Raw genomic sequence first — 23,338 nt, forward strand, 5'->3', positions numbered from 1 at the left:
ATTCATGGGTGTGGCTGCAAGCCTACCATTAAACGTACTAAATTTACTCATAATATCTTTGACATATTTTCTTTACGACTTAAATTTACTCCATCATCATTCGAGTTAAATTTATCCAAAAAAAAAAAAAAAATTGACACGATGCATATATGTCAGCTAAAGATTCATACTTTCTTGGTGGCGTCTCATACTGCAATCTTTTGCTACTCCTATTCTTTGCTCCAATCCAACTTACATTTTCATCAAATATTACCTCTCTTTTAAACTGAATTTTTTTTTATCAAGGGTTGTATGATTTATATGCTTTAATGAAAATGCATTATTTAGAATTTTCGTGAAGCTTTTTACGAATTTGAATATTTTTTAAAGCATAAACAACACAACTAAAGATTTGTAAATGAATTACATATAGTTTCCTTCCATGTTATGTTTCATAAGAAGTTCGACGGGTGAATGACTTACATATGATTTCCTTCCATACTATGTTTCATAAGAAGTTCAATTCATGACAACCTTTATTGGTGAAAGATTTAATAGATAGACAGATGTTAATACAACTTCTGTCAAAATTGGTTTGAAAATCTCATTGCTTGTATCATACTTTTTGCCATCTCCACTGTTGAGTTATGGAGTCTGCTCCCTGTATTTATAGCTTGGTCCATGGCTATATCCGGTAAAGCTATATTTGGTAAAGCCATATATGGTGAAGCTATATCCGGTAAAGCTATATATGGTACATAGCTATATATAGTAGATGGTTAAATCTGGTAAAGCTATATTTAGTAGACTGAACCATATATATATCCCGTCTAGTAAAGATTTGAAATGTACTTTTCTATTCTCTGTACTCTCTTGTTGTACATGCCTGAAGTCATCAATAAAAAATCCTTTTAGCCAGAGTTCTCCTTGCAATTCTCTCTATCCTTCTCTTTGTGATCATCTAGATCGAGCGTGTGCGTTGTTGTGCGATCCTAACAACTGGTATCAGAGCAAGGCAAAATTCACCACGATCTGTGAAGATGGAAAGTTCAAAGATTGGAATTGAGAAGTTCGATGGATCCGATTTCGATTTCTGGAAGATGCAGATTGAAGATTATCTGTACCAGAAAGATCTTCACGAACCTCTGTTGGGGGTGAAGCCAGATACCATGACCACGGAACAGTGGAAGCTCAAGGATCGACAAGCCTTAGGGATGATCCGGTTGACGCTATCCAGAAACGTGGCGTTTAACATCATCAAGGAGAAGACAACGTCAGATCTGATGAAGGCGCTGTCAAATATGTATGAAAAACCGTCGGTTATGAACAAGGTGTATTTGATGCGTAGATTGTTCAATCTACAGATGTCTGAAGGTGGACGTGTTGCGGATCATATAAATGAATTCAATATAATCATAAGTCAACTAGGTTCGGTGGAAATTAATTTCGAAGATGAAATTAAAGCGTTGATTTTGATGTCATCCTTACCCGAGTCATGGGATACTGTTGTTGCCGCAATCAGCAGTTCCCGAGGATCTGATAAACTGAAGTTTGATGAAATTCGAGATGTAGTTCTCAGCGAAAGTATTCGCAAACGGGAAACTGGAGATTCATCAGGCAATGCTCTCAGTGTTGATCGAAGGGGAAGAAGCAAATCAAAGAGCTCAAACAAACATGGGCGTTCAAAATCAAAGAACCGGGGAAAATCTCCAAACAAACCCAACGTAACGTGTTGGAGCTGTGGGGGAAAAGGACACTTTCGGACAGATTGTACAAAGCTAAAGAAGAAGCAGAATCATAAATCTGAAGATGATGATGATTCTATATACACAACAGAAGATGCTGAGGACGTTTTAATCCTTAGTGTGGATAGCCCAGCTGAATCCTGGATTTTGGATTCAGGTGCATCGTTCCATTCGTCTCCAAGTAAGGAATTGTTTCGAAATTTCAAATCAGGAAATTTCGGGAAGGTGTATCTTGCTGACAATAAAACCTTGGAGATTGAAGGAAAGGGAGATGTCTCCATACAAACTCCAGCAGGAAATCAATGGACATTACAAGATGTCAGATACATTCCTGGTCTCAAGAAGAACCTGATCTCTATTGGTCAGTTGGATAGCACAGGCTATGCAGCAGAGTTTGGAAAGAGTTCCTGGAAGATTGTGAAGGGCGCCATGGTTGTTGCGCGTGGCACAAAATCCGGAACCTTATACACTACTGCAGAGTGTATAAACATGACTGCTGCTCTTGAGAGTGCTTCCAATTCAAGTCTATGGCACAATAGACTTGGACATATGAGCGTCAAAGGAATGAAGATGCTGACTGCGAAAGGAGCTTTAGAAGGCTTAAAATCTGTTGATATGGGTCTTTGTGAGAGCTGCGTTATGGGCAAACAGAAACGAGTTAGTTTCACAAAGGCTGCCAGAGAACCGAAGAAAGTGCGGTTGGAAATGGTCCATATAGACGTCTGGGGACCATCTCCAGTTTCATCACTTGGTGGATCAAGGTACTACGTCACCTTCATCAATGACTTCAGCAGGAAGGTATGGGTTTACTTTCTGAAACACAAGTCAGATGTGTTTACCACCTTCAAGAAGTGGAAAGCTGAAGTTGAAAATCAGACCGGCTTGAAGATCAAATGCCTGAAGTCTGACAATGGAGGAGAGTACAACAAATCAGAGTTTATAACATTTTGTGCAACTGAGGGAATTAGATTAATAAGAACAATTCCCGGTAAGGCAAGACAAAATGGTATTGCAGAAAGGATGAACAGAACCTTGAATGAGCGAGCAAGAAGCATGAGGATTCATTCTGGATTGCCAAAGACATTCTGGGCTGATGCTGTGAACACAGTAGCATATTTGATTAATAGAGGGCCGTCAGTACCCTTGAAGTTCAAATTGCCCGAAGAAGTATGGACAAGAAAAGAACTCAAGTACTCTCACTTGAGAACCTTTGGCTGTACTGCGTATGTTCATGTTGATCCAGAGAAGAGAGATAAGCTTGATGCTAAGGCTGTGAAATGCTACTTCATAGGCTATGGCTCTGACATGTTCGGGTATAGGTTTTGGGATGAGAAAAATATGAAGATCCTAAGACACTGTGATGTGACCTTTGATGAAAATGTCATGTACAAGGACAGAGAGAAGATAAACTCTGAGACTACGAAGCAAGTGGGAGTTGAATTTGAGTGGCAAGAAAATTCACACAGTGATGGTACAACAGAAGCTCAAGAAACTCCTGATCCTATTGCTGAAGAACCAGACGTGGCTGATCCTATTGCTGAAGAACCAGACGTGGAGCAAGTTGCACCTGAGCAGGTGTTGAGAAGATCATCCAGAACTACCAGAGCACCAGACAGATATTCAACCTCATTACACTATCTGTTGCTGACTGACGAAGGAGAACCAGAGTCCTTTGATGAGGCCCTACAAGTGGAAGATTCAACTAAGTGGGAGCAAGCCATGGATGATGAGATGAGCTCACTTGAAAGGAATAATACGTGGGTGCTGACTGAGTTGCCTACAGGAAAGAGAGCTCTGTTGAACAAATGGGTGTTCAAAATCAAGGTTGAACCAGATGGCAGAAGGAGGTTTAAGGCTCGGTTAGTAGTTAAAGGATATTCACAACGAAAAGGCATTGATTATGCTGAGATCTTTTCTCCAGTTGTGAAATTAACTACTATCCGAATTCTACTGAGTATTGTTGCATCGGAGAATTTGCACCTTGAGCAAATAGATGTAAAAACGGCATTTTTACATGGAGATCTAGATGAGGAGATCTATATGCAACAACCCGAAGGATTTGCAGCTCCAAGCAAGGAGCACATGGTGTGTAAGCTCAATAAGAGCTTGTATGGACTGAAACAAGCACCGAGACAATGGTACAAGAAGTTTGACTCCTTCATGAGCAAGAGTGGTTTCCACAGAAGTGAAAAGGATCAGTGTTGCTATCTCAAGAAATACACTGATTCTTATGTGTTTCTACTCCTGTATGTGGATGATATACTAATTGCTGGATCAAGTATGAGGGAGATAAACCACCTGAAGGCAAGCTTGTCTTCAGTATTTGAGATGAAAGATTTAGGTGCAGCGAAGCAGATCCTTGGGATGAGGATTTCTCGAGATAAATCTGCTGGCACATTAAATCTATCCCAAGAGCAGTACATTGAGAAGGTGTTGTCCAAATTCAAGATTTATAACGCTAAACCCAGGACTACCCCCTGGCAAATCATATTAAATTGTCAAAGGGGCAATCTCCCAAGACAGTTGAGGAACGTGAGCACATGGCATCAGTTCCGTACGCTTCTGCAGTTGGGAGTTTGATGTATGCTATGGTCTGCACTAGACCTGACATAACACATGCAGTGGGAGTTGTTAGCAAGTACATGGCAAATCCAGGGAAGGAACATTGGGAAGCTGTGAAGTGGCTTCTGAGATATCTGAGAGGTACATCCAATACTACACTTTGTTATGGCAATGGCAAAGTAGTTCTGCAAGGTTTTGTGGATGCTGATCTGAGTGGAGATGTAGACTCCAGCAAGAGCACATCTGGGTATATCTACACTATAGATGGAACAGCAGTGAGTTGGATGTCCAAGCTTCAAAAATGCGTTGCTCTTTCATCTACTGAAGCTGAGTACGTGGCCATAGCTGAAGCTGGAAAGGAGATGATATGGATGACAGACTATCTAGAAGAATTAGGCCGGAAGCAGTGCAAGAAGATCCTTTATACAGATAGTCAGAGTGCCATACAGTTGGTGAAAAACCCAGTCTATCATTCAAGGACAAAACACATTAGAAGACGGTACCATTTCACTCGCAGGTTAGTGGAAGAAGGCGATATGTGTTTGGAGAAGATAGAGGGTGCAAAGAATCCAGCAGACATGTTGACAAAATGTGTTGATGTTGGAAAATTAAAGCTATGCAAAGCCCTAATTGGTATGGTGTAGGATCAGTCAACAAGTGGGAGAATTGTTGAGTTATGGAGTCTGCTCCCTGTATTTATAGCTTGGTCCATGGCTATATCCGGTAAAGCTATATTTGGTAAAGCCATATATGGTGAAGCTATATCCGGTAAAGCTATATATGGTACATAGCTATATATAGTAGATGGTTAAATCTGGTAAAGCTATATTTAGTAGACTGAACCATATATATATCCCGTCTAGTAAAGATTTGAAATGTACTTTTCTATTCTCTGTACTCTCTTGTTGTACATGCCTGAAGTCATCAATAAAAAATCCTTTTAGCCAGAGTTCTCCTTGCAATTCTCTCTATCCTTCTCTTTGTGATCATCTAGATCGAGCGTGTGCGTTGTTGTGCGATCCTAACATCCACAACCGTTCGATTTTTTCGTTCCATGATTCCATTTTGTTTTGGATAGTAAGGAGTTGTTAACTCCCTTTGGATGCCCTTCTCTTCACAAAGCAGATTGAATTCTTTAAATATGAACTTGTCACCTCTATCTGTACGAAGAACTTTAATGTGACATTCATTTTGGTTCTCTATCATACTTTTAAAATTTTGGAACTTCTGAAAAGTTTTTGACTTATGTGGTAAGAAGTAAATTCATCTCATGCAACTATAGTCATTAATAAATAGTAAAAAAATATATACTTCCACCCAAGATTTAGTTTGCATTTGCCCACATAAATAAACATGAATCAGTTCTAGACAATTGGAAGCTCTTTTAGTTTTTCCAATAGGAAACAAATTCCTACTTTGCTTGTCATAAATGCATCATTCACATAAATATTGAATCAATTATTCCGGAGTATTTTCAAGCCCTTCATATGAAAAGTGAGTCATCTTTGGCTAAGAGCAAGAGAAAAATCTCCCATGTTAGAAACATCTTTGTCGAAGAGCAAGAGCAAAATCCCCCATATTAGAAACATCCCCTGGAAACATCTTATTAATCCCCCATGTTAGAAACATCCCGTGGAAACATCTTATTTGAGGTAATGACAATTTGAACTTTATGGCATGATTTCTTATTTGTAATGATACATGTGTTGTCATCAAATAGAACAAAATTTCCTCTAGTCATCAATTGCCCAACACTCAATCAATTGTACTCTAAAGAAGGCACAAATTGAACACTATCTAACAGTTTTACCTTACATGACTGGTTTCAATTTTTACTGTACCTTTTCCTTCAACTTGCATCTCTCTTGTATTGTCAAGTTGCACCTTAATTCTTTGGGTTGCATCAAGCTCTTGGAATAAAGATTTGGTGTCTGTCATATGATTCAAGCATCTATAATCAACAAACCATAAATCATCTTTTTGTGTGTTAATATCAATAGAAGCCATAAAAAGTCTTTCTTCTTCTTCATTCAAAATTCATTTGTTGATCTTTGTACCTACTATCAACTTTAATATGACCATAACTTATGCAATGGTAACATTAAAATGACATTTCTTATGTTACGTTGCTCATTGAATTGTTTTTGTTCATCAGTTCTCCCTTTACCCCTCCCTTTACCCCTGTTACCACGACCACCATGGCTGCTATGAAATCTTACTCTTCCACGGCCTCTACTTGCTAAACGAGCATTTTCTCCTTGGTTATTGATTGTCTCCTTCAGTTGAAGGGTCTTTTCTTCATTCTTTTCTGATGATCTATTGATTCTTGACTCATGAGCTTGAAGCGATCCCATCAGTTCATCAACGAAAAATATTGATAGATATTTAGGTTTTTCTATAGTAGCCACCACATTGTCAAACTTCGAAGTTTCTCAACACCTTTGAAACAATTGTTTCATCTAAAACTTTCTCCCCATATGTAGCATTTGACGGACTATTGCCATTGTTCCTGACAAAAAAACATCAGCAATTGATTCATCATTTGTCATGAGCAAAGTTTCAAAATCACGTCTTAGAGATTACAATTTCACTGTTATTACCTTTGAATCTCCTTGAAACTTCTTATGCATAATTGATCATGCTTGCTTTGATGTGGTTACTGTTACAATCCGTGAAAAGATGGTGTCATGAATTGCTTGCTAAATAATGAACAAAGCCTTGACATCCTTTTTCTTGGTTTCTCTTAGTCTTTCCTTTTCTAGTTCTAATACATCAACAAACTCATACTCCACCAAGTTCCATAACTCTTGCAATCTAAGCAAGGTCTTCATCTTGATGCTCCACCACTCATATTTCTCAGCATTAGAAATTTGTAAAAGTAGTGCAGGGTAACAAAAACCAGCTACGACAATTTTCATACCGTAAAAAACAATCTTCCATTTAATCTTACCAAACTCTGTTGCATAACCTGTACTATCCAACTAACCAATAGAGATCAGGTTCTTCTCGAGACTAGGAATATATCTGACATCTTTTATTATCCACTGATTTCTTGCCGGAGTTTTTGCTAATATCCTCTTTTCTTTCAATCTCCAAGGCTTTGTTGTGGGCAAGATAGAACTTCTCGAAATTTTCAGACTTAAAATTCTAGAACAGCACTTTATTTGGGGATGAATGAAAGGCTGCACTGAAATCCAAAATCCAAAATTCAATCGAATTGTCCACGCTGAGGATTAGAGCATCCCCAATATATTTTGTTGAATTTATAGAATCATTATCATCGATTTGTGATTCTACTTCCTCTTTTTTCTTGTACAATCTATTCGAAAGTGATCATTTTCTCCACAACTTCAACATGTTACGTTTGGTTTGTTTGAAAATTTTTCATGGTTCTTTGATTTTGATCTACCTTTGTTTAAGCCCTTTGATTTACTTTTTCCCCGAGAGCACTACCAGATAAATCCCCAATTTCTCGTGTGCAAATACTTTCGCTGAAAACTACATCTCAGATTTCATCGAACTTCAATTTCACAGATCCTCGGGAACTACTAATTGTGGCAACAACAATATCCCACTATTCAAGAAAAGATGACATCAAAATTACAGACCCCTCGATCACTTCACAATAATTTTTCTCCTTGATCTAGGAACAAAAATCAAAGTCTACTCTCATCCTAGAGGAAGAATTTCATACTAGAAGTAACATTCTTACCCACAAATTGAGACTCTTCGATCCAATGCTCGAGCACCAATCTCCCTAAATCAACCCGAGAGTAATTTTGGCCAAGCTCCACTGATCAAAATTCCTCATGATTTAGGCTCAAAACATTATTGAAATCTCAAGAATCTTCGCTCAAACAATCATTGGCAATGTGAGCTACAAAAGTTAGATGAAAACGAGACTTATTCGCATCGATTTTTTCTACCTACACCTTGTCGGTATTCGATCTTTGACGTCCTATTTTCTCTAATTTTCTTTTTTTAATATAATTTAATTTAACGTGTTATAACATTCCCTTTTTCATACCTACGTAGTATACATCTAACAAACAATCTTTATCCATCCATGACATGCATATTGAAAGAATTTATTCAAAGATATTATCTACAAAAGAGAAAAAAAAAGGACAAATACACAATTTTGTCAACATTCTTTAAGTTTATTCTTGGTCAAGGGTAGAGAATTTTATTGTTTAGTTTAGTCTTAGTTAAGGTTAAGAGATTATTTATTATTTATGATCAATCATGGTCTTGGTAAGGAGACTATTATTTAAATAAAGTCATGGTCAATGATAGGACATTTGAATGCTTAATATACTCATTGTTTGCTTACTTGCTATCATTTATTCTCCATAAGCTCATTGTCATTGGCTCCAGCTTGGCTTCTCAACTCATTCGACTTGGATCTGATATGCTCGAACCCTTTCTTTTAGGAGTTGTTTTGTATATTTTTGGAGGTGTTTAAGGTTAGTATGACTACTTTTTAGGTAATTTAAATTATTTTGAGCTAAACTTAGATTATTTTATGTAATTAGATGAGTTAATTTTCATAGTAGAATTTTAAATTATGATGGTGGGACTCTTAAGGTAGAATTAGATTGCAAGGAGCAACTTTAAGCTAGCATCAAGGGAACGTAATGATTTTGACTTAGGCCAATCAAGTATGTTGTTTTCCTATTGACTTGATTGGATGACGTGTTTGCTATATAAATGACACGTGTTCTGTGACCCCTGTTTGTGTCGTGTTTTACGATTGTATGACGTGTACTATGTTATGTTATGTTATGATCTATGTGTGTGACGTGTTATAAGTTATGCTTTGTTATAAGTTATATTAGGATATAATTATGTGATGTTATGAAACTATGTTGTGATATCGATGTTATTTGATGCATGAACCTCTATATAGCATGCTATGTAAACTATGTTAATATGAACCACCTATGCCGGTGAGACATTAGAAAATCACAACTATATTTTTCTTATAAGAATGTTGTATTAAGAAAACAATTGAGGTATGACTAGTTTCATAAATATATGTCATTTTTTAATATTATGGGACTTCATGCATTTTGGATAACACACGCATCACGATACTTCTTCGCTATGTTTAGTGCAGATGCATAACTTATGATATCTATGTTCACCGTGATATTACGTGGATTCTTTTACTCCATGACATCTGGCAATGTGAGCGTGTGCATGCCAACCCTACCTGGACGGGAAAGTAGAGCCTAAGGTCATGTCATGATATTTATATGAAAAGGTAGGTCATTTTCTAACCCCGGAACTACTTACCGAATATTTTTAAATACTCAACTCATGTGATACTCCTTTTTAGGTAAAAATAAGACATCCGGATACATGTAGGAAAGAAAAACTTGTTGAATGGCATTCATATTAATAGCAGTGGACAGAAACGAGGGATTCAATGACAATTCACGAGTTCGTTGTGGTAGGTGTCAACATTCCCTTTAAATGAGTCCGTTTTAAAAAGTCTTTAACTCAAACGACGTCGTTCTTCTTCCTCCATTCATCAGCAACACACACCAATCCTTCAAGCACAACGCTGTTATGTATCCCATTGTGACGGTTACAAACCCACGTTAAAGGAGAAGCCATCCATCATCCTTTACAAAATACCATCTTAAATCTAAACCCTAAACTGTTGCAGTGACCATTTACAAGATTTTAGTTTCTTGGCTTAGGTTTTTAGTTTGGCCGAGCGTTTACCGTCTAGGATATGCAACCAAACAAGTTAAGTGGAATAGTCCAAGTCGATCGCTAACCGATATTGTCCTCTTTTGACTTTCTTTTTTGCGTTACTCACACAGCTAGCATATATTGTCTTATTTGTACTTTCCTCCGAAAGTTTTGGGATTTCCCTAAATTTCCCTAACAAGTTTTGGGATTTCCCTAACAAGTTAAGTGTAACCGTACAAGCCACTACGGGCAGATATTGTCCTATTTGGGCTTTCCCTTTCGGTTTCCCCCACCATAGCAGATATTGTTCTTTGGACTTTCCCCTCCCAGTTTTAGGATTTCCCTAACAAGTTTAAGTGTAACTGCCCAAGCCCACCACTAACAGATATTGTCATTTTTAAGCTTTCCCTTTTGGGTTTCCCCCATTGCTAGAGATATTGTCGACTTTCCCATCAAAGTTTTGGGATCGGGTTTCCCCTTAAATTTTTAAAACGTGACTACCAATTAGAGGATTCCACACCCTTATAAGCAATGTTTCGTTCATCTCTCCAACAGATGTGAGATCTCACAATCCACCTCCTTTAGGGCCCAGCGTTCTCACTGGCACACCGCCTAGTGCTTGGCTCTAATATCATTTGTAACAACTCAAGTCTACCACTAACAGATACAGTCCTATTTGGGCTTTCACTTTCAAGCTTCCCCTAAGGTTTTAGATGTTTCCACACCTTTACAAGAAAAGCTTGTTTCCCTCTCCAACTAACGTGGGATCTCACAATAATCATTTAAACATAGTCATTCCCCGACAAAAACAACGGGTCGAAGGCACAACGACATCACGAAAGCATGACTTGACCATCTTGGTTTTGAGGTACCTAAAGGCTTATAACATGAGCTTAGTTTTGTGTCTAATTTATGTGGGAAATGTTTGGTAAGTGTACAAAGTAGACAATTTCTTGCCATACTTTGAACTACTTAAAAACAAATATAAACAAAATAAATGAAATTACACCATGTTTAGAACTATGGATTACTTTCAATTATTATTTTTTATTTATATTTTTATTGGTTTAGTAATAAACATTGGCTAATTTAATTCTAATTACATTGTATTTTTTTTATAAAAAAAAAAATCATAATTTTTTAATTGTTTATTAAAAAAAACCCCATTTTTTTTTCTCTATTTTCTAATTATTATTTTATACTTTAATTCTCTAAATGCTTATAAAGTAATTGAAATAAGACCAATATTTATTAATACAAAATCCAGCTAATTATTGAAGGAAAAATATCCCAACAAGTTACCTAATATTATTAATATCTTTAATTTTTAATTTTTAATTTTTAATTTTAGTCAAATGATAATAGATTATAAGTATTTTATTATGAACAATTTTTATGAGCCAGCTATAAAAACAAGAAAATTTTAATACGCGTAATTAGCCGAATAAGTTTTATATATATATATATATATAAATATAAAAAGATGAGTTTATATTCCTTTTATCTTCCACTATTTTTGTACAATAAATAAGGAAATAGGCCAAACAATAGAGAGAAATTGTAAATATAAATTCAAACAAACAAGGAATTATTGGAAACAATTAAAAATGTAAGGAATAAGAATAAATAAAATAAACTCTCACAAAAAAAAAAAAAAAAAAAAAAAAAAAAAAAAACACTCCCGTGATATAATAATGAAGAAAGATTTAAATCCGACTCAACTCGACTTGTAGAGTGAAAGGACGAAAATACCCTTAGAGCTATGATGTTACATAAAGCTACCGTGACAAGTAAATTGAGATAGCAAACCCGGGTGTTAAATGTAAAATTATTTAAAAAAAAAAAAAAAAAAAAAAAAAAAAAACTCTGATTTTGTTTATAAAATTGATGTATATTTTAAGGAAGGTGAAAAACTTACCATAAAAGAAAAAAGAAAAAGAAACCAATTCTAATTTTAAACTTTCAATTTTGTATTTAATAAACTTTTGATATACTCGAGGCGTTTTTAAAAAAAAAAAAAAAAAAATTAACAGACGAATTAAATTTTTTTTTATTTAATAATAAAATTTATAATTATAATTATTTTATGGGTTAAAATTATTATTTATTTATTTTGAATTAATTAATTTTAATTCCGTGTAGAGCAATAAGGCCCACAAAGGCAGTGTGACGAAGAAAGGTTGTCTGGAAGTGAGTAACAAGATACGAAATATAAGAGAGAAGGGAAGAGAGAGAAAGATGTTCAGGCTGCCCTCACGCACCATACGGTGTCGTTTTGTGGCTGTGGATTGGGTCCACCGACCTGTACCCCCCCCCTCTTTCTCTCTCCTCCTTTCTCTCTCCTCAATTAATTTCCAGTTTGTACTTTTATTCATGGCAGCCTAAATTTTAGAGTTAAAATCTGAATCACTAAGGGAATAAAAATCAGAACCCTAAAATAATAATAATAATTCCTTTATTTATTTATTTATTTATTTTTATTTATTTTTATTTATTTAAAATTTGTATATGTGCTTGTGTGTGTGCATGACACCAAATGAAAACATCACTTACTTACTTACTCCAAACCATATTTTTCCATTTTAATAAATTCACAAAATTGTTTAGAGAGAGAAAGTTTAGATAGAGAGAGAGAGGAAGAGAGAGAGAAACTAAAAAGGGCATCTAATGTGTTCATAGATGAAGTTGATTCCTCTATCTTTCTCTTCTTCTTCATCTTCTTCTTCCATTTCCATCTCCAAATCCAAACCCTTTTGCTTATGAAAACCCTATTTTGATTCTTATTATTCTCCAAATCAAACCCTTTTAACCCTTTTTCATGGCGGCTTCTTCTTCATCCGTTCCACTTTTCGGATCTCGGGATGAAGCCCAGATGAGACAACAACAGCAGCAACAGCAGCAACAGCAGCAACAACAACAGCAATCTAATTCTTCGGGTGTGGCGCCACCGAAGAAAAAGAGGAACCAACCAGGAACACCGAGTAAGTGTCTAAAATTTTATTGATTACCCAGAGATTAAATTGGAGCGAGAGCGCTTATGGTTTTGCTTTTGGTTTTTTTTGTTTTAGATCCAGATGCGGAGGTGATTGCTTTGAGTCCAAAGACACTAATGGCAACCAATAGATTCATATGTGAAGTATGCAACAAAGGGTTTCAAAGAGAGCAAAATCTACAACTTCATAGAAGAGGACACAATTTGCCTTGGAAGTTAAAGCAAAAAAGCAATAAAGAGCCAAAAAGGAAGGTGTATTTATGCCCAGAACCCACATGCGTCCATCACGACCCATCAAGAGCTCTTGGTGACTTAACAGGTATCAAAAAACATTACTCCAGAAAGCATGGGGAGAAGAAATGGAAGTGCGATAAGTGCTCTAAACGCTATGCCGTTCAGTCTGATTGGAAGGCCCATTCCAAGACCTGTGGTACTCGCGAGTATCGCTGCGATTGTGGCACTCTTTTCTCCAGGTTCTTCATTTTTTCTTTTTTTTTTTTTTTCTTTTTTTTTTTTCAAAAATTTCTCTCTCTCAAGAACAGAGACCACGTTGATTTCAGGAATTTCATGTTTTTTTGTTTCTTGTTTCCATGTGTTTTTTTTTTTTATTAAATTAAATTAAATTATTATTCCCTTTTCTTCTCTCTCTTTTTTTTTTTTTTTAAAAAAAAAAAAAATCTTTGTTCTTTCTCCCTTTTTGCATTTATTGGACACTCAGTTCTTCAAATTCTATTTTTTTAATGCAATTATAGGAAGTAATTCTTCAAATTCTTGTGTTTTTTTTCAATTATTTCATGTGTGTTCTTATCAATCCGTGAACCCTTTTAAATGGACCCACGAAATTTTCAACTTTTCATCCAATCTTATAAAACGACACGAATTTCTTTCTACTTGCTAAATTTCGTGTTTTGATTTGGATTATACGCTAAATTTTGTGTTTTGGTTTGATTGTTCGTTGCAGACGGGATAGTTTTATTACACATAGAGCGTTTTGTGATGCATTGGCACAAGAAAGTGCAAGACATCCTACAAATTTAGGGTCAGCAATGGGAGGTCATTTATATGGAGGTAATAGCAATGTGGGGTTGACATTATCACAAGTTCCTCAAATGTCATCTCTTCAAGATATTCCCAATATAACCCAATCGGACGTCCTCCGTCTTGGCGGTGGAGGACGAACCGGGCAGTTCAATCATCTTCTTCCTCCGTCTATCAGTTCGTCGTTTCGACCACCACCGCAACAGGCAATGCCGTCTTCGGCTGCGGCTGCGGCGTTCTTCTTGAATGATCAAACTAGCCAGAATAGCTTCCATGAGGATCATGGAAGTCAATCTCAACAAGGGTTGTTTGGAAACAAGGCGTTTCATGGATTAATGCAATTTTCTGATATGCAAAGTCATACGAGTAATAGTAACAACCCTTCCTCAAATCTCTTCAATTTGGGGTTCATTTCGAACCCGACGGGTGATAGTACGACGAATATGAACAACAACAACAACACCAACAGTAATAATACGAGTAATAGCAACAACAACAGCAACAGCAACAACAACAATCTTCAATCGTCTTTGCTTAATCAATTCAATGGCACGAACAATGGCAACAATGAAGGTGGTGGTGCATCAAACATTTTCTCAATGATGGGTGATCAAATGAATTCAGGTGCAGTCCCGTCTCTCTATAGCAACACGACGGGAGTCGGCGGTAGCGGTACGAGCGGAGCAATTCCACACATGTCAGCAACGGCGCTTCTCCAAAAGGCAGCTCAATTAGGCTCAACAACGTCAAGTAGCAACACAACAGCGACATTGCTAAGATCATTTGGAAGCTCGTCAACTTCAGGTGGGAAAGCATCCGATAGGACGCTTTTCCCACCGAGCTACGGCGGAGTATTCGGTGAAAATGAGAGCAATCTTCAAGATCTAATGAACTCATTCACCACCGGAAACTCAACCGGTGGGCTCTTCGGTGGCGGGATGAGCTCATTCGGTACATTCGACGGCGGAAACAATAGACCAAACAACATGGAAACATTGGAAGATCCGAAATTACAACAGAATCTAAGCTCAGTTAGCATGGGAGGAACAGATAGATTAACAAGAGACTTCCTAGGTGTTGGACAAATTGTAAGAAGTATGAGTAGCGGAGGAGGCGGAGGAGGCGGTGGTGGCGGCGGTTATTCGCAACGAGAACATAAACAACCGCCGCAAGGGATCGTTATGGAGGGAAATGAGAGCAATTCAGCTGCATCAAGCCAAGCATTTGGTGGTGGAGGAAATGGAAACTACCAGTGAAGAAGAAGAAGAAGAAGAAGAACAAAGTACAGACAGAAACAGGTACGTACATGAAAATAAAAAATTTAAATTATTAATTATTATTTTTATTTAACTGCAAAAGTAACGTGGAGGGCTTTGGTAATTGTGTCATTTTTTTAAAATTAAAAAAAAATTACTAATTTACTGTTACTGCCTTGCAGTCGTGGGGATTTGGATTTGGATTTATTTTATTATTTTTATTATATTTAATTAAAATAAATAAAATAAAATAAAATAAAAAGGGTTTTTATTCCGTCTGGCACGTTATGTTGCATGAAGACAGTGAAGAGCATGCAGTACATTTAGGGTTTTTTTGTTTCATTCGTTGTCGTTTTTGTTCTCTTTATGTCGTTACGTCTTTATACTGCACAACACACAGAGAGTCACGAGTTCCATTTCTTCCATTCTTTCATACTTTATTATAAAAAAAATATATGCATTAAAACCTTATAATATAATTATATTTTGTTACTTTATCATATATTATAATTAATATGCTTATAATATGCTTATAATATGCTTATCAGATATTATAAATGCAACAAATCTCTCCAAGCTACCAAGCTGCTTAAGTTCAGTGATCTCCACAAATATCAGGTAGTTTCTTTTTTTTTCTTTTTTTTTTTTTTTTTTTTTTTTTTTTAATGTAATTTTAGCATGAGAGGAAGGACAAGCAGATTAGCCACTTTTTTTTTTTTTTTTTTGATAATGAATTTTTGGTCAATTTAGCTAGGCTAGGCTAAAATCTCCTCTCGTTATATAGCTTCATAGACATTTGCGAACTCGATCGGTTTCTTTTAGTTGAATGTAGAAAAGAAAAATTCGAGTGTTCGTTCATTGGTTGTTTATGTTGAATTATGGTGGTGTTAATTTTGTTATGATATGTTTAGGGAAGGAGGGTTTGGATTTCGATTTTGAAGCATGCCTGTATTATGAGTTGAGGTGGAGATCTAAGTTTAAATTTGGTGATATATTTGTTTGTTCTTTCTTATGTTTGTTAATTATTGTTGTTTTTGTTATGAAGATAAGGGAATTTTGATGTTTGAATGATAATTATATGTTTAGAGGTTAATAGGTTGTGGGTATGTCATATGTATGTTTAAATTAATCGACGAGAATGTTTTGAAACGTAGGTTTTGAAATTCTTTTATTAGGATTCAGAATCTTGATTCAACACTTAATAGTCTCGATGTTCCTGTGCATCCCCTGTGACCTTGTCATAATAGATTAGAATTGTGTAATGTAGTAAAGAAGTACCATAGAAAACTGTAACGACCCATATCCACGATTCAGATTTAGGATTTGGAATCTGGATTTAATGTCTAATAGGTTAAAATTCCCCTGCATCCTTGACATGGTTGGAGGGGATTAGAATTTTGTTATTTAGTAAAGAAGCACTCAAGAAAGATATATCGATCCATCCCCATGATTCGGAATCTTGATTCGATACGTAATAGTCTCGACATGCTCCTGCATCCCTGTGATATGATCACAGGGGATTAGAATGCTGAATTTAGTAAAGTACTCAAGAAAACTGTAACGACCATGCCCACAATTTAGATTAGGATTCAGAGTCTAGATTTCATATCTAATAGCTTCAATATTCACCTGCATCCCTCGCGACATGGTCACAGGGGATTAGAATTTTGTAATTTAGTAAAGAAGCATCTAAAAAGCTATAACGATCCATACCCATGATTCAGAATCTTGATTTAATACTTAATAGCTTCGACATTCTCCTGCATCTCCTACGATATGATGATAAGGAATTAGGATTCAATAATTTATCAAAGAAGTATCCAAGAAAACTGTAACGACCCATACCCACGATTCAGATTAGGATTCGGTGTCTAGATTTAATATCTAATAGCTTCAATATTCCCCTCGCGACATAGTCAAAGGGGATTAGAATTTTGTAATTTAGTAAAAAAGCACCCAAGAAAGCTGTAACGACCTATACCCACGATTCGGAATCTTTATTTAATACTTAATAGCCTCGGCATACTCTTGCATCCTTGTGACATGAACACAGAAGATTAGAATTCTGTAATTTAGTAAATAAGTACTTCTGAAAACTGTAACGACCCATACCCACGATTCATATTAGGATTCAGAATCTTGATTTAATACCTAATAGTTTCAGCATTTCCCAACATCTCCTACGATATGATCACGTTACCTACGTCTCACTTCTTAACAGTGAAGACTATTCCCACATACCAACATGAACTATTCCGAGATATTTTATCATCACTCACATGTATCCTAAGAAATTTCTCGAAAGCTCATCCAATATAGAATTGTTTCAAGTAAAACACGTTTAACTACGAAGTTTCAACAATTGAGCAATCGAAAAAGTAATACGCATCAGGTAATAACTTTCATTTCCTTCAAGTTCTTAGTCATTCTATCCAAATCGCTCTTATTAAAACGTGATCTCGATTCAACTTTTAAATTCACATTTCGAACTCCAAAATGTTTGAGACGGGTAATATTCAAAATTTAATCTTTGTGCAATTACAATATCATTTATAATATTTCAAAACTCTTCTATACATCATGAAGCTACCAAATATGCAGTTTTTTCATTAATATATATATTCCATGAAGTGCGCCCATTTCACTATATTCTATTTGAAACGCTTACACATGCATGCAGTGTAACTCTTCTTATTCTTTCACTTTTACCCTACAACAAATTTCACTTTCTTCTTTTTTACTGTTCCAATTCTATTACATGTCATTTTTTTTTACTTTTTAATTGTAAAAAATTACAATTTATCATGGACAAATTTGTAATTTTGACGGAAAATAATTTCAATCATTTAAGAAAATAAATCATGCATATATTAAATAAATAAAAAAAAAAAGAAAATATAATTAATTGAAAACAAAATTGGCTGTAAAGGTATCCTTAATTACAGAATTCAAGTAAAAAAAAAAAAAAAAAAAATTAATGAATGTGTTTACCATAAATGCATGCATGGGAAAGAAGAAGTCAGAGACATGAGAATATTTACAAAAATGCATTTCCCAATAATCAATTCCTTTCCTCATATAATATAAATATAAATATCATATAATAAAAATATAATATCATATATTCGTAGTAACGCTCATTTCTGTCCACCATATGTTTAATCACCAATAAATTATAACCAAACAAAAAATACAGTAAGAATATAGAATATTTGGTAACAAAATAACCTTTTTCCTTTTTTTATTTTTATTTTTTTATTTTTTAAATAATAATAATAATAATAATAATAATAATAATAATAATAATAATAATAATAATAGTCTCTGCATTTCAGTATATTTTGCAGTCAGACGAGTATGAGGGTTAGGTATTAGGTTGTCTACCCTCTCCAATTTTTTTTATTTTTTTTTTAAATAATAAATATATATATAATTAATTAATTATTTATTTATTTGGCAATTGGCCAAATAAATAATTATGGAATTAATTTAATAATGTTAGAGGCTTTGTCTTTGCTGTTGGAATTTAGTATCCACGTGAAGATTCTCATGCACTGCCCCCATCGTCCTTTATTTATTTATTTATTTATTATTTTTTATATGTTAATATATTTGGATATGGACATGTATGTATTTTTCATTTTTTATTTATTTTATTTTATTTTATTTTATTTTAGTGTTACGTATGATTTATTATTTTCTTTTTTTATGATTTTTTTGGAAATTTTTCATTTTTTGGGAAATTAATAAACCTACTTCGAATTTTGTTTCTTCAACTCTTTACTAATTTTGTTATTTATTTATTTATTTATTTATTATTGACCCACTTGTTTAATAATGATTTTTCTTTTGAAAAATAAAGATTCTTTTTTATAATTCTTTTGTTTTTTTAATTAAAATATTAATAGTTTCATATTTGGAAGATTTTTCTTACCATAATATCCTTTATTAATATTCTCTCCCTCCATATTTGTTGTGCTAATTCTTTTTCCTTTTACACTTATTTCATTTAAGGTAATTTTTATTTTTGTTTATTGTATTATCTAATTTTAAAAACTTTATAATTCAATCTAATTTTCCTATTCATGGCATATTATTTATTTTTCGTTAAATTATTAAGAGTTTGTGTTCTTTTGGTGTCTATTTTATCCTTAAACTTTCAAAAGTTTTTAATGTTTTATGTCCGATAACTATCTGAATTTAAAAAGCATGAGTTTTAAAAAATGGTTAATACGTCTATAAACTTTTAATCATCTGTCTTATATTGACATATTTGAAAATTTGAAGATTTAATTGATTTATTAGATATAAAAATTAAATTGTAATCGACTAAAGTCTAACTTTTTTTGATTTTGTGTGAGTAAATTTATGAAGTTTGAGAACCGTCAATAAGTTAAGAATCCATTAGACACAAAATTAAAAATTGTGAGATATATTCGATACAAAATGTAACGATTCTATTTTTCTATTAAGAATGAAGTTGTCATGGCATGCATGGTATGACTAATGCATGTTGAAAACATTCATTTAAAATATTTTATAAAAGGTGTCGTGGACTTAATATTTACATAAAAAAAAAAAAAAAACTTTAAAATAACGTTGTTGTTAGAATAAAGAGGCGGGACATATATGACGAGAATTTAAAAGAAATAAAACAAGTTGTGATTTAATCTAAGGGCTACCAAATAGACATGAATGCGACTACCCTAACTTTGGTTTTATGACCTTCATTCGTACATGAGTACGGTACCTTTACCTGGAAAATAAGAGTAACACGTGTTTGAGTATTTTAAGAAATACTCGGTAAGTAATCTCACTATTGGGTTCAAAAAATGCAAACGAATGCAATATGGTGGGACTTATCAATACATAGCTCACTCACACACACATCCTAGTATAACATCAAAATTGGTCATACTAACAACTTTCAGGTTTACATCTATGGTTTATCCTGCTATTACTACTTGTCTACCAACTAAGTGTACCATTGCTGGGGTACTAACGGATAACACTGGCAAGAAGGGTTCTAAATTAGACCCTGCCTGACTAACAAACGACACATATATAAATGAATGTGTAAACCCTGAATCAAATAAACCTAGGGCAAGATGCCCAAAAATAGAAAAGGTACCTGTCACCACTATGTTAGAGTTTCCAACGTCTCTACTAGTGGAAGCATAGAGACAACTACAAGTTGGGCATTTTCTCAGCCAACAAAAACAGGTTGCGCATTTTCTCGGTCAACTTCAATATGGGTTCTTCATCATTCGTGAACATGAGATTTACCTCCTCATCGTGCTCCTTGTTGTGGCACTCTGCCGTATAATGTCCGTATTTTCCACAAGAGTAACACTTGATCATACTCTTGTCCTTATAGGGGTTGACATTGTCATGGATTTGTGAGGTATTGTCACATCTACCACCACGTCCACGACCTCTGTGTTTCTCTTTATGGTTGTCACATTCAGTCATACCTGAAAAATAAGAGTCAACTACATAATTTTTTTTGTTCGTGTGAGCTACCCCTCATATGTGGGTAAGAGGTATTTCTCCTCATCTTTGTCTTCGTAGCCACGAAGTCTCTCTTCATGAACATTAAGACTACCAATGACCTCCTCAATTGATATGTTCTTGAGGTCATCAAATTGCTCGATGAAGGTAACAATTTGCATGAATCTCGGGAGAATAGCTTGAAGGAACTTCTTAACAACGAAAATCTCCTCCACCTTATTGCCTAACAAACGGATGTCGTTGACGATCATCGTCAAATTCATGAAAAAGTCATCTATTGAATCACCGTACTTCATGCGGATAGCCTCAAACTCACTCTGCAAGGTCTACACCTTTGCTTCCTTGAAACGTTCGACACCCACATGCATTGTTTGCAGCGTCTCCCACGCTTCTTTTACTGAGTCCTTCTCTCCCAACATGAGAAGAACGTCCTTCGAGACTGCTTGGTAGATAGGGACAAGAGTCATCTTGTCCTTACACTCCTCAACGTCGTCACCATGCTCGATGGCGTCTCATACACACTGTGCCTGTAAATTAACACACATCTTTATCAACCATCTTACATAGTTATTCTTCATGATTAACAGGTACTGGAGCGTTACACTCTCCTCCTTTCCACAACTTATCGTTGCCACATCTCCTCTGGTGACGTTGTATGGTGACAAAATTTATTTCGACATCCTAACTCTGATATCAAATGTTGGATGTAGCCCACGATCAAAATATGTCGAAAAAACAGCTAAAGTAGAAAGAACAACTAGAGGGAGAGATCTTTTGAATAGAAGAACATTAAGCATTTATACTTTTCAATTCTCTTTGTTGTCGTTGTGAATAGAGAATACATCTTAGGAGTATTTAGAGTGGAGAAAACATTAACCAATTTTCTAAACTTATTTAAGTGAATAACTACTTGACATTATCCTATAATTGCTCTAAGTTATTAACTTCTCAAGCTTATTACCTCACATTCAAGTCTCTTCCCAAGTTTACAAAATCATTAACTTTCGACCTTTTTCTATACTCCATAGAAGTCCCTTCTGAAGACCGGATTATGAAATCGTGAAACCAACCTTAACTTGTTCCTACACTCAATAGTAACTCAAGTACCTCAAAGTTTTTATATCGATCGCACTGCTATTAAGTCTAATAAGCTTTTTTTAATCATCCTTAGACTCGTGGAGGTTTACTAGATTCTTAGAGGCGCCTAAGCGATTTAGTCATCTTCTCACATTTTCAGTATGTTTAGAACTAACTCCTTGGGGCTAATCTAACTTTTGGGGCACTCAAATCTAAACCTCTAATCACCACTCACGATCCTAAGGTGCTTGGTCTACTGAAAATGTATTGACCTAGGTCATGTAAAACCATTCTAGCCTTAGCCCCCTAATCTTAACATAGAACATTCATGCATTCATATTAGGGATATCTTCCTACTTATCACTCAAGTACAAAAACATAATCTAATCACATATAAACTCAATAGGGAGATAACGTCCATTAGTCACCTGGAGCATATATCAAAATATCGCTTCCTCCATTCTATCACAGTGGAAAGCATTAAAAATCGGCATGCATCATAACTTCTCATCCGTAATTATCCATGACATGCATAACATTCTTATCCAAATTGCCCTTCTAGAGTTCTAGAGTTCTAATAATGTATATTCTAACTATCTAAGGGAATTTTTTCCCAACTGATCATCCGACACGTGACATTTCCTTAGCTACGTGCATGTCCCTTTGAATATACTTGTATTTGAATTTCTATATATTTTTCAGAAGATTTTCCAAAAACTTATTCAAATTTTTGTTTTCGTATTTTCTTTTGATTTTTATTTTTTCAATGTATCTCGAATCAATTTGGTTCATTCACTAAAGTCGTAGAGTTTAAAACCAACTATCAACAAAAATTAATTTCATACATATCCAGCAACTTAGAAGGAAATATTTGCATTCAAAACTGGCAAGAAACTTGGTTCTTACGTTTCTTGAGGAGTAATTGGAGCTTCGACTTTCGGTGTATTTCGGCTCGAGGTTACTTCATGAAAAGTGTGTAAAATTTCCTTACAACAATATATTAATATTTTAGACTAACTCGTATAGAATCTCACAAATCTAAGGAAAAATCGAGATTAAATTTTGAAATTCTTACCTCAAGATCTTTATTTATTCTTGATGGATTACCATGACCTGTCCGGAGAGGGACAAGAGACCATATGGAAGGGCATACACATAGATTGATGAATGACTCAACACTTAGGTTCTCAGAAATTAACCATATGATTGTGATCATGTTAAGAGTGTGATACCTTAGCTGTTTCCATGGCAACCATCAAGAGCCTATAAGTAGACTATTTACTCTATTTACTGAATATTTTATACTGAACCTAATTTTTTTATTGCTACTCTAGTAATCTGATGTTAGTCGAGGATGGGTGAGGTATGGAGCAAGCGACCATAGAGATAGTTTAGGTTCGAGGTCTAGTATGGAGAAAGCGACCATAGAGATAGTCTAGGTTCGAGGTCTTTTCCATTTTTTTTTTTTTGTCTAT

General features: G+C 34.9%; 1 protein-coding gene across 1 annotated transcript; it reads left to right on the plus strand.

Moving 5' to 3' along the window:
* The first annotated feature begins 12,565 nt into the window (after positions 1-12,565).
* LOC111801929 (protein indeterminate-domain 5, chloroplastic) lies at positions 12,566-16,133 on the plus strand. The gene is made up of 4 exons (XM_023686170.2): positions 12,566-12,970; positions 13,058-13,454; positions 13,943-15,317; positions 15,824-16,133. Exons 1-3 carry the CDS (start codon positions 12,808-12,810, stop codon positions 15,273-15,275), a joined length of 1,893 nt encoding a protein of 630 aa, XP_023541938.2. The 5' UTR covers positions 12,566-12,807; the 3' UTR covers positions 15,276-15,317; positions 15,824-16,133.
* The last annotated feature ends 7,205 nt before the right edge of the window (positions 16,134-23,338 follow it).

This window comes from Cucurbita pepo, chromosome 9, assembly GCF_057944985.1.
Source record: "Cucurbita pepo subsp. pepo isolate OVF chromosome 9, ASM5794498v1, whole genome shotgun sequence".
NCBI lineage: Eukaryota > Viridiplantae > Streptophyta > Magnoliopsida > Cucurbitales > Cucurbitaceae > Cucurbita > Cucurbita pepo.

Excerpts from the sequence above, each read along its gene's own strand:
- LOC111801929 (XM_023686170.2), top strand. The coding sequence starts at position 12,808 with ATGGCGGCTTCTTCTTCATCCGTTCCACTTTTCGGATCTCGGGATGAA. Across the intron at positions 12,971-13,057 it reads GAACCAACCAGGAACACCGA|ATCCAGATGCGGAGGTGATT; the intron begins GTAAGTGTCTAA and ends TTTTTGTTTTAG. Across the intron at positions 13,455-13,942 it reads TGTGGCACTCTTTTCTCCAG|ACGGGATAGTTTTATTACAC; the intron begins GTTCTTCATTTT and ends TGTTCGTTGCAG.